The sequence below is a fragment of the Eleginops maclovinus genome, chromosome 4 (assembly GCF_036324505.1).
Source record: "Eleginops maclovinus isolate JMC-PN-2008 ecotype Puerto Natales chromosome 4, JC_Emac_rtc_rv5, whole genome shotgun sequence".
NCBI lineage: Eukaryota > Metazoa > Chordata > Actinopteri > Perciformes > Eleginopidae > Eleginops > Eleginops maclovinus.
Window position 1 is genome coordinate 26,140,973 of NC_086352.1, and position 12,613 is coordinate 26,153,585.

Below are 12,613 nucleotides of genomic sequence, written 5' to 3' on the forward strand. Positions count from 1 at the left end.
GAAGTCAGTTTTTCATTTTCTAGGGGGGGAATATTTGGCACACTCACTACTGCAGAGTCCGATTTTCCTTATAAATAAAAACAGAAGGCTGTAGTAGTTCTTTGTTCTGAACACAAATTGTACATCAGAAAGCATGGATTTATGAAGACTTGACTCGACTTTAAGAATAAAATATGCCCTTTAAAGTGTTCTTCAGGAACTATTATGTGATATTCATGCAGTTTAAAAAAGACCAGCATAGGCACTCTGGGTTGTTTTTGACCGCTGACTTGAAACAGCATCGACAGTTTAGACAAAAATATTTGTTTACTGGTTGCAAACAGGGGGTTTCTAAAGAAGTGGATTGACGTTTTTCAACATCTCTATCAGCAAAGTCGGGGCAGGCAAGAAAACAAAGTGCGGCCGGGGTGAAAGGATTAAGGGAAGAAGGGGGCCCAGAGCTAAGTGCTGCTGCCAGTCTGATACGTTTGCTGAGAAGGCTGATACACATTGGAATTTGGAAAACATCTAACCATTACTGCATGCAGAGGGAATAAGCAAAAGTAGACCATTTGTTTTTGTTAAACTGTAACTAAAAATATGTAGCAGCAAACACTGTGTCTAGAACCCTTCTGTTTATAAAGCTACAACACACATCAGCTACAGACTCTTAGATTGAATCATATGGTTGCTGGTTGTGGCATGTTTCTCAATGTTTTAAACATGATAGAGATGACAAGTGTCAGTGACATGGTTATAGTTAAAATGATGGGTTTTGCATGGGTGTGGTGAAAAAGCGGCTTGGCGAATTTCAATTGATTCATCATTTGATTGGCCCGTTGTCACAAGACATTTGAATGGCGTATTGAACGAAGTAAGTGATTTTATTGGCACTTTGTAAGGAATTCTTTTGATTTGCCAATTGGATCGCGTCAAATGCTTGGCCAATCGTAACAGGCTTATTGATTGGCCGATTGTAACATTTAATTTCAACAGCGGATTAGATCAAGCCATTTCATTAGCCAATTGTAACAAGTGTTTTGATTGGCCCATTGATAATATACTACTCAATCCAATGGGCCAATCAAATCAGATTCAAATTGGGTGATGATAACAGATCATGAAGAAGTGACTCGGAAAAAAGTGTTTTTCTTTTCAAAAAGAAGTAAGGTTTCAGCTATTGATTTCACTATTCACCCTTACACTTAAAATAAAGTTAAAAACAATTATGAAGGCAGCTATTTGAAAAAGTGTGTAGGCTTGATTGGCGTGTGTTGGTCAATCCCACATACAGTATGTGGTTGTTCCCCCTCGCTCCCTCATAACAACAAGGCTCACAATTGAAAATACAAAGCTTTATTATTTTTCATACTCAAGGTCCTAATTGTGGAAAATGCAATATTGTTTACTTGGGGAAAAATATCAAAGAATACAGAGCCCAGTCGTAGTGGGGGAAGAAATTGGCAAGTGAAAAAATTGACTTCATAAATGTTGATATCTCAATGGGCTAAGGAACACACATTACTATGCAACTGCTTTGTTTTGCATTTCCAATGCACAGTTTTACCTTGTTGGCTCTTCTCTTTCCATATTTTGACACTGTCTTGTCAAACAAACAAATGGAGTTGAAATGCCAAAAAATAAGCATTTATGAAACTGGTGGTAAAATGCTAAAGTGATCTTTTAAAAGTTGACCCTGAGATACATTAGAGGCCTTTAAGTGTTTTTTTTTTTTTTTTTTGTGTGGATGTGAGACGGCTGCCTTAGTAGCTGACACACATAGGCTTAGAGTACTTGTGTCTGAGCGTCAATAATATTAATTTATCTCACCATTTAGCCTGTCACAAGGCTTTTACTGAAGCTAAAAATCATAAACACATTTACACTTTAATCAATATTATAAAAAATATGGTGCAGCAATGAGTGTTCCTTTTTCTCCTGAGACATGGGTGCCAAACACGTTAATACAACTTGAACATAATTTATGGGTTGAGAGGCGCCACTACAGCACTTGAGCAGTTATACATCCCTCAATTGATTGAAAAGGCCGGGGGAAAATAACATTTTCTGCAATGCTTATTATGAGATGCCCTGCGCAGCGACTGATAATGTGTTGCAGAAAAGACTGCTAATGGCTGTAGTGTTGCACGCGAAGAGGATCAAAAACAGTGATGTGACTTCTTCTCCATCCAGGCAACATACTGTTTAGCATTTCCATTTGTATGACAATGAGATAAGAGTATTTTGAAGAGGTTCAAACAGAAATGCAAACATATGAAGAAGAAAATTCAACAATCACTACAAACAGGAGTGGCTAATATCCGTGCCAGAAATAGAAGTTGATACCAATATGCTTTTCGAGGAAGATGATTATTTAGCTGGTGAATTTGCTAAGCTAATCAGCATATTGAAATTGAATTGTGTTTTGCTCGTTGAATTGTTGTGGACAAGGCCATGGTTACTTGTACTGTGGCAGTGCACATTTATTGTTATCCACCATCATGCATTCTTTGTATGCTTGCGGTCTGACAATCCATTTCTTTGCAATAACATTTGCGGTGCTTTTTTTATTTATTACAGTATAATACATCCACTCAAATACTGTACATTTATACAATTTCTGACCACGATCAAGAATGGGCTGACCTTCAACTAAAACACACAAAGCATGTAAAGAAGAACGGGCCAGCAGTGGCTTAATCTCCTACAGAGACTACAGTACCTTGACGTAGCCTCCATCCTCTGCAGCTTTTCCATGTGCACTAAATAGAGCCACCTTGCCAATTCTTTGTGGCTTGGTATGGGGGATGGGCTCTCAGAGACTAACAAGGCCAAGTTGTGGAGGGTGATCACCCTGGGGCATAGCTATGTGGGGAGCCGTGCTCAACCCTGCAGCATCTCTATGAGCAGAGGATGGTGGAAATCACAAGATAAATCACTGTGGACTCACCTCATAACCTCAGCACCTGCTTACAGACCCTGCCCTCTGGCGATATGATATGCTGCCCCTTTATCAAAACAAACAGCTTCAACCTCTCTGCCATTGGCTACTTAACAATGACACACTGTGCTAACATTCCCCATGCAGGCGCACACAGTATATTGACATAATTATAAGAAGACATGGAGCTAAATGTATTTCCCTTTAGAAACAATAAAGACCAATTATCCAACTACCTTTACCTTTATATCCGATCTTGCAGAGGATATTTGCAAACAATAATAAATGTGACCCACAGTATATTGTTGGGAATTGGCATAACGATCAAATATGTTAGGGACTTCATGTTGTTTAATTTCTGTATTTATTTTAGACCCCAATCATGTCATGTCAATTTTCCTGGAACAGTACCAAAATGCCAACATAACATTACGTTACATTACATTAGGCTGACACTTTTATCCAAAGCGACTTACAATAAGTGGAAATCACAAAGAGAATCAAACTCGGAACAACAAGGAAAGTGCAGATATATTCACTTCAAGCAAGTCCTACCATAGTGAGTGCTGGGGAATTTATTACAAGGACTAAGCTAACTCTTACAATTATTTTTAAGCAATAATTTAATTACCAAGATACAATCGAAACAGATGCGTTTTCAGTTTGCAACGGAAGATATGCAGAGTTTCTGCTGTGTCTATGTCAGTGGGTAGCTCGTTCCACCGTTTAGGAGTCAGGATAGCAATCCGGCGTGTTTTTGAGGGGTACCTGGGTCCCACTCGCAGAGATGCAGTAGCAAACCGATTGGCTGACACTGGATTGTATGGTATTGGAACATAACCCAATGGTTAAACTACACGACAATAGGTGTGATTTAGCCTCAATCTCAAATTGGGTATTTTCTGCAATACAAGTGTATTTTCCTCGCTAAATGCTGCTGATAAACAGTCTGTACTTTTGGTTAAGAAGGATTATTCTTTGTCTTGTTTGGTTTCCCTTTGCATATTAATATATTTATTGCTGAACCTTGCTGGCCGATGCGTAGTACATATTAATATAAATGCATTATGCCATGAATATTGGAATGCACACAGTTGATCAAGCTGTAGCAGGGCTGAGTAATTTAGGAGAAGTTTCAGTATCTCTTAAACACAATAATTTGTCAGCGGTGTTCAAATGATTCCTCAGACAAAAACAGCAATTAAAGAAAAACTAAAATATCACTTTTATATGTTCAAGAGGGAGTACAATGAAATGTGAGCTTTTCATGTTTGTTTTACAGGCTTTCATTAAAGGTTTTACTAGAATTCCTCATTAATCAGAAAGTGGTGAATCTGGGCAGAGTGAGCGCAGTACAGAAAGATATTTTTTTTGTTTTTGGTGTATTTCTTGTTTTGTTTTTTCAATTCAAATAAGCCTGCAGCATATTTCACAGCACCGTGTTTTGAGGGAGTGCAGTGGTGGGAGCAAGAGATGGTGTCAGCAGAGGGAGCTTGTTAACAAAACAACATCTCTGGCTTTCATGAGCAAACCGTATGCGGACTGGGGGCATGCTGGTTTCGGATCTACTGGCATTGTAAGGTCCCTGCAACAAATGCACTCGCTGATGTGCCCACCATGTCCATGTTACACAACACTGGGTTATTTTCGCTGAGGTGATTAACCAGATCACAACATTTTTATGTGTGTGTACATTTTTTATGACAAAATCAATTAAGATTGGAGTTGTTGCTTCAACAAAACAGTAGGTCTTTTTCCTGTTTGCATTGCATTTAAAATAAGAGCATGAGAAATACATAGTTTTTCAAAAATGGAACGTTGGTTAAACTTTTTATTTAATCAGATTGTTTAAAGCTGGAAATAAAATGTCCAGGAGAGCAGGTAGTCTGGACTGCCACTGCGATCCGTATCCAATATGCAGAAGATGGTAGGAAAAAATAATAAAAATAAAAATAATTTAGGCTCACAAATCTACATCCCATTAGTTTTTATTACTTCAAACAAAGGCATTTAATCACCATCATAGATCATTTGAGAGGCACAATACTGTGTATTCTGGCCTGACATGAACCAGGCCCATGATTCCAGTGCAGTCAAACTTGAAAAGGAAATCATTTGAACCTGAAGACCTTTATTTGCCCGCTGCTCATTCAAGAGTTGTCCCATAGTGCTTTTCAGCGTACCTCCGGGTGCTTCTGGATCACAGGCGTTCAATCTCCTTCACTCCTGGATCTGCCATTACAATCAAATTTGAAGCAGGCTGGCGTGAAAGGCAAATGATTACAATAAACTCTCCTGATTGAACGCTACTAACCTTTCTTCAAAAAATGTCTCCTTTAAAAAGTGCCAGTGAATCTCAAATTATTCCCTTTTCTTCTGTCGGGAGGGCACAAGGGTCCAGTCCACACTGCTTCATCTGGACGGCAATGTCGAACAGGTAGTCGTAGCACTCACACCTACGAAATGCAGCAGTATTTGGAGTGTTTGAAGAGAAAAATACAGTGTAAAGAAATTAAATCAGTTTTTCTGTTACACTTGACCTCAAAACAAATACTTTACTACTATATATTCTAAGTCATACACCAGACCAAAGAAGTTAATCGTGGTGGGAGGAAATGCTCACATGGTCTTAGCTTTTTCCCACGACTCGCCCCAGACATAGACGCCGTGTCGGCGGACGAGGACGGCACACGAGTCGGGGTATTCCTCCATTGCCCGGGCCATCCGGTCTTTTAGGTCTTTTTCCTCTGCTGTATTTTCAACAATAGGCACGACCAGGCTGTCATCATACCTGTGTATATGCAGGGTATAAAATGACAAATTACACCCAGGCTGATAACTTTCTGAGGCCATAACTTTTGTTATCAGAGTACTGTCAGTTAGAGCTGCCTGTTCTCATAGACTGACACCGCTGTTGGTCGTACAGCCACTCTTATTTGGGGGCAATCAAATCAAAGTGATACAATAAATCCCGCTCGGTAGTGAAACTGGTTTATCAATAAATCAATTTTATGAGTCACATTACTCGTTGAAGCTACAACTCCAATAAAAAGCAATCCTGTCAGCTCCTTTAATGTGTGTATCATATGCCACACCTCCTCCTTTTTCATGCCAGAGTCGTTTGCTCTGTTGGATCTGGACATAGAAAAAGAGTCACCGGCACGCCAGGATCTAGTCAAGTTTCTGACATCCAGCGGGAGATCATTGTAATTATACAAAAAGGCCATCTTCCTTGTTGCAGTGTACTCGGGCTACTGGTTACTCCACTTTATCAACGAGATTATATATTAAGTTGGCTTTTTCCTGAGAAGGAAGCTTGATTCTTTGGTAGTGGTGTCAGAGAGAGGGTGTCTCCACAAGCTCAGCTCTGTGTATTGAAATGTCCCTCTTTACAGTCTCACCGTGGATGAAATCTCATTAAAGTTTCTGACATCATGGTACTTAACGTGCAAGAGCATGGACCACAGTTATTGAACATTTTGAAATGCCATCCACATTTACCAGTTTTTAGATTTAGTATTGCATATACAGCTTCCACTGCACATTTTTATTAAATCTTTATCTCCACATGTATGGCAGCCATTCCAGAGAAATGTTGTCAGTAGTTTATAGAATATAATAAAAAGTGTTACTTGTTTTGTTGAATGTTACTCAAATAAATAGTAAAACCAGAGAAACTGATAATGATGCAGTGGTCTCCAGAGCTGAACATAGCTTTATGGATGCTTGCGTCAACCTTACAGACATTTGGACTTGCATCCTACCTGTATATCATGTATTTTTACACTCCTTACCGTTGACTGTTTTGACAAGTTTACAGCTATGACTTCCACAAGATACCGTCACAAGGAAGACTTAACAAACCCACTTGACTGAGAAACAGGGATGCTTCGAAACTCTTTGGACTTCAATAATCCTTCTGCTTGATTACATACCGATAGTTGGTGCCTGAGGTGCCCTTACGAATCCCCTTGATCATCTCCTGGTGTGTTATCCTGAACTCTTTGCCGGGATACAGCAGTGTTGCCATGACAGCAGCCTTGGAGTGGGTGTGTATTACTGCCTGTGCCCCTGTATTTTAGCAAAGGAAAAGCTGATTTTTGAATGTTGAGTATTGCATACGGGTATGGCCTTTCTAAAATAACATTTTTTTACAAAGAAAAAGACACATTTTTTCCTCACCCACAGAGGATGATCACAAAAACATGTGCACTATGCTTTGAAATTCCTTTTTTGGTTTTAATTGCGTTTGTAGTTTTAAATATCACACTTTGACCCGGTGTTCCAGTTGAGAGGGGGGGGGGGGGGGGTTTCATGAACATGTTGTCCTGTAACAATGCCTTTATTAAACAACTATGAGATAAAAAATAAGAGATTACTCAAAGATAAATATGTAACCCATGTTAATAAAGTCAAGTGTGTTTTTAGTTAAGAAGAAACAAGATCAGAAGGGAAATATCTGGAGTCTTATGGGTTTTACAATTTTTGTTTCGTGGCTATTTGTAATGACAAAACACTGTACTGGTGTAACTTGAACAGGATCACAACACTCAGAAACATGCATCCATTTGTTGCATATTTATTAAGCGGTCAAGAGGAAACATTGTGATGTGATGTGTCTATGTTTTGTACATGTGCTTTAATACATGATTGGCATGAGTAGATCATTAAATTAATAAAAAAACGAAAGGTGTTATTCAGGTTCTAATGAATTATATCACAGTCGGTTACAGAGGTAAGTATGGTATGAATGTATTATTGACTCACCTCTCATTATATAGGCATTCATAAAAAGCGGTGTACACTGGCTCTTCCTTAAATTCTTCCAGGCAGGTGGACAGCTGATGTCCCTCTCTCCCATGTCACACACAAACATGTCTTCGGGCTGACAGAAAAAATCACCACTCTTATTATTTATATTTGTACTTGGTAAGACATTATTTCCCGCAGTGGTTATACCTGTAGTCTCTCTTTCTGGACGCCTGATGGTGCGACGTAGATCTGCTCTCTGTGGGTTATACAACAATCATTATGTTATGTATAAATAGCAAGCTGAAGGCCAGGAGAATAAAGTAGATATTGAAACTGCTTTAGTTTGTCATAACATAATGGACTTTCATGGCCTTGTGCTGCACACAACTCACTGTAAACTGTGCGTTTAGGAAAATGTTACACAAGGGTCTGAAACTCTTCCGCTAAAACCACACGTTAGCTCCAATGTCAATATTGTTTCAGTAACTATCTGATGAGTCATCCTTTATTACACAATGAGTCATTGTCAGAGAATGTGTCGCTATACAGATTGGATCATAACACATGAGAAGATGTTTTTAAGTTTTTAATCATCTCGAAGTCTTTCATGATTCTATTTTTGCTAAAATATTGATATCCTATGTTTCCCCGTAGAAAGGAGAAGAAAAGCAGCTATGTACTTTTCTTTACCGAGCAACAAACAGTAGATAAAGGAGATGCGTATTGATTCTTTTTTTTGGAGAGGCCGCCTCAGGCTCTGAATCATCAACAGGAACACTAAAACACCTTTCAAAACTAAGAATTTAGACCGGCACTGAGAACATAAAAATGCTCATATTAGAATCTTTGTATGAAATTACACTTCTGTCCATTCAGATTAGTTATTAGAAAAAGTGTATGAGGCGCTCATTTATAAACTTTACAGAAGCGGCCTCATTACTATGCACAACTGACACATTGCAGTGGAGCTTAGAACTACTTTTACATTCTTGAAAAGGTTTAATAAGTAGTTAAATATGAAGGAAAATTCTCCCATGAATCATTTTAGTAACAATATTGAACTACCAGAGCAGATGAGCAGCAGTCAATAAATCTAATTTGTTTTCTTATGGAGTTTCCCTTGTTGTCTTAAATAAATGTCTGCCATTCCCCATGTCAAACAACTACGAGCTGACGAGTTGCGCTTTATGCATAGCTGCCATCCAAAACAACACAGTTCAAAGATGTTTGTAATAACCTGTCAAAGCCTTTAGTTTGAACTCTGTTTCATTATGGCAAAACCCTGGACTGAATTAGTACACAGTGTCAAAACAGATGTATCAGACCTCACATCAGCCACGTTGCACCTTTGTGAGCATGGAAATGTACAAAAGACATCTACTAAACGGGCATGGCAAAATAAGCAAACAGGTTAAATGAAGGTGTGTCATTGTCTGAGCCTTCACAATGTTCTGCAAGAAATTAAACCAGAAACGAACCCTCGTCTCAGGCTGATGCCTCCGCCTGTCCCCGTCACCCATCCCAGCTGGTAGAAGAGTCGGCATAACTCGGGGATGAGAAGACGAGGATGCTCCTTCTCCTGGAACAGACACAACACTGTCAAGTAAGTCTTCCCTGCTTGAGTTGAACAACTTTTAGATGAGTCAGAGTGAGTAAAAGTCAATACTTAAAATGCACATGGTTGAATGTAAAAGCGAAGTGCTTTTGATACATTACATGTTAGGCGTTTTTATCCAAAGGGACTTGCATACATTCAATACTGTGGGCAATCCTCACAGGGGCAATTTGGGGTGAAGTGTCTTGCCCAGGGACACAACGACATGCTGACTGCAGTGGGACTCAAACCTGCTCTCCCCTGACCCGAAGATCAGCGGACTATCGCACTATCAGCGGACTATCCCATAAAAAGATCAGACACACAATCCAGTCAATCGATCCAACTAGAAAGTATTGTCTTTATGGCCAGTGTCGGATAATTTGTCTGTGACACAGAGCTCTATTGGAGTCCCAAAAATATAAAAACATCAATAGCCCCACCGTTGTAGTCTGTGACATGTTCCTAATATAACACGAACACACACTGTATACTAACCCAACATGCTTAAAGACATTTTTGTCTGTTCAGAAGAACAGAACAGTTTACACAGCCCTAAACTGAAAGTGGCCAACATGATAAACAGTGTTTACAGAATGCTCTAACTCTCTCAAAACATTAAACTAAATGGTGAAGTGATGTGCCAAAAAAGGAGCAAGCAAGCACATCACAGCATGAAACTGATTCTTCTCTCTAAGATCACTTGAGGTAGATAACAAAAGCCGCTGCACTCTACACTCCCTGCTGAAATACTACTTTCATTGAGCGGTATTCATGTGTGCAGGTCTAGATTATACTAAATGGGACATTCATTATGGCACAGCTTAAATACTGAGTGCAAAAGCATGTTGAAGGACTGATTGCTGATTTATGAGTTGTGTCATTTCAAACAGGTAGACGCTCCATCAAACCTACATTATGCAAAACAATTGAATTTATTTTCCTTTTGTTCACAGATAATCCTACAGAGTTAGTTTTTACTAAGAGATGTGCAAATTGTTTTGAAAAATGGTGTGAAAAATGTGTGAAAAAGGGTAAACACATTAGCAAGAGAGGGCTTCAGCTGTGCTCAGAAGGTGATAATGAAGATGACTGGATCCCAGTCTCAATAATAAGCATGTTTTAGCAATCAAGAAAAACGGTAATCCACAGTTTAAAATATTCCCTAACTAACACCACTTACTAACAGGCTTCAAACTACAGTATGTGCCTGAAACAGGGAATTGAAGTCAGAAAAATTGAGAGACAGAATAACACATTGCTGATTTTTGTTGGGAAATAACAAACATATACAATAACAGCAGCCATAATTTAAATGTGTCAGTGCACTGTGTTTTGAGACTTTCTCCTCAGATTCTTTTGGATTTCTACAGCCGCACAAACCAAGAGTATCTTCAGTGGCTGCCTCACGGTAAAGTATTGCCCCTGATCTGTCTGGGAGGCGCTACAGGACCCTCCGATGCAGGATCAGCAGGCTCAGGAGCAGCTCCCCTCAGCTGCCACCTTGCTGAACTCTGCACCAATCAAGGTTTTAGCAGTTATTTGGATTTGTACATAAAGTTCATTCTAATCTTACCTTATCCCGTGTTGACGATACATACGTGATTACTGCTACTGGGAACTGAGTTAAAATGTCTAACTGTGTGACGTATGTCATGTAAGTTCATTTGTGTTTGCACAACATCTTTTGATGTGTTTATGTGTTGTGCGTACCTGTTTCTCAGCTAGCTGTTGACCTACATCTTGACAACTGTTGCTGGTGCCACACAAAGACGACATCTCCTGTGAGAAAATATTGACAGCATGATTAATTCCCGGTGGTAATCAAATACAGATGAGATAATACAGGAAGAATAAAAGAAAAGTGATTTACGGCTCTCACTTAATTCTTCTCATTCCTTTACCTCCCACAGCTTAGTTGAATAAGCAGTCATTAGTCTTTCATTTTGTGTATTTTTTTGTAAAAATATATATTGCCCTTTAGCAAGGACATGTAAGGTTGTTTTTCCTTTTATTTTTAAATTGACAGAGATCATGTATTTAAGGAACAGTTAGCCAATTTTCCTGCAATTCTTCTGCATTAAAGTATAAAGTTGGTGGTGTGTCAGTCGGGTATAGTTTGTTACTTAACACAATTTCCCTTTTTTGGTGAGGCAGATTTGATTAGATTTTTGGTGGTTTAATGAACCAGTTGTGCTGCAGACTGCGGTACAAACAAACAAACACCTTAAGGGATCCTCGTGGCTGAGTAACTGCTGACAGCTAATTAATGACAGTTAGATTCTGTTAGCCCAAAGAATCTAACAACACTAACTGGTTTGAAGGAGGAGAAGCCAATGTGATTGTTACTAGATGACTCAAAGCTAGTAATGATAATTATAATAATAATAATAATAATAATAATAATAATAATAATAATAATAATAATAATAATAATAATAATAAAATGTTAAGACCTTAAAATCAATCCTTAAGTAAATGTCAAACTAATGAATGAAGTGATTACACAGTGCATAATGTTACAACTGTTATCAACCCTCACTTTTCTATCTAAAACCACAGCAAAGTGTTAAATAAGAATAAAGCTGTTAGACGAGACCTAATATGTACAAGTATCTTTTTATACCTTCAAGTTATTTAATTATTTGGTATCTAAGGTAAGAACATAATACAAAATATTCTTCTAATTTTGTTTTGTGTTATGATTTGAATTTGATGTGAAATAGAAAATTGATGTCACAAAAGAAACAAGATAAAAACACAAATCATTTATGTTTTTCATTCAATTATTACACAGGAATTTCATCAGGGTTTCCCGCAGCACTTTACAGCTTATGCCGCCTAAGCAACGCACGCCTGCCACCTTAACTTAAGTCTTCAAAAGAAAAAAATAATATGAGCGATATTCGCAGTGTTACTCTGTCCTGTTTTCTCTCATTCCAAACTGTGACCAACGCCAACCTCCCATATTAAGCCTATTTTTTATTTCATTGCATTCATTTGTTTTCTTCAGGAATTTGAAATATTTCATCTGAACGATTTTGAATTGTCAGTTTTGGGTTTTGGGTTATTGAGACTGGCATTTTTTTTTTTACTATTTACTGACATCCTACAGACTGAACTACAAGTTGAGAAAATAATAAGCTGATTCCTTTAGTTAAAATAATAGTTATTCGGCAGCTTGCTCAATTATACAGCAACGTTTGCAATTATTACACAAAATAACATTGAGGGAGCACAGCTTTTACTTCTTGGTAATAACATTTTGAAGATTGTTGTATAATGAGGTCTTTTTTCTGCTTTAAATTCAACTATAGGTTATCTGAAAATATGTCCCCACACAAACT

The 12,613-nt window shown here is 38.3% G+C and overlaps 1 protein-coding gene across 2 annotated transcripts in view; it reads right to left on the minus strand.

Moving 5' to 3' along the window:
- Window positions 1-4,892: 4,892 nt before the first annotated feature.
- apip (APAF1 interacting protein) overlaps window positions 4,893-12,613 on the minus strand; it is a 162,660-nt gene continuing 154,939 nt past the window's right edge. For both annotated transcript variants that reach the window (XM_063882349.1, XM_063882348.1), the window contains 8 exons: window positions 10,980-11,048; window positions 9,151-9,251; window positions 7,880-7,928; window positions 7,688-7,805; window positions 6,856-6,991; window positions 5,544-5,711; window positions 5,235-5,376; window positions 4,893-5,152 (listed from right to left, as the gene is read on the minus strand). In XM_063882349.1, the coding sequence (XP_063738419.1) occupies window positions 5,277-5,376; window positions 5,544-5,711; window positions 6,856-6,991; window positions 7,688-7,805; window positions 7,880-7,928; window positions 9,151-9,251; window positions 10,980-11,045 (738 nt within the window). In that variant the 5' untranslated portion in view covers window positions 11,046-11,048 and the 3' untranslated portion in view covers window positions 4,893-5,152; window positions 5,235-5,276. The remainder of the gene's footprint in view (window positions 5,153-5,234; window positions 5,377-5,543; window positions 5,712-6,855; window positions 6,992-7,687; window positions 7,806-7,879; window positions 7,929-9,150; window positions 9,252-10,979; window positions 11,049-12,613) is intronic.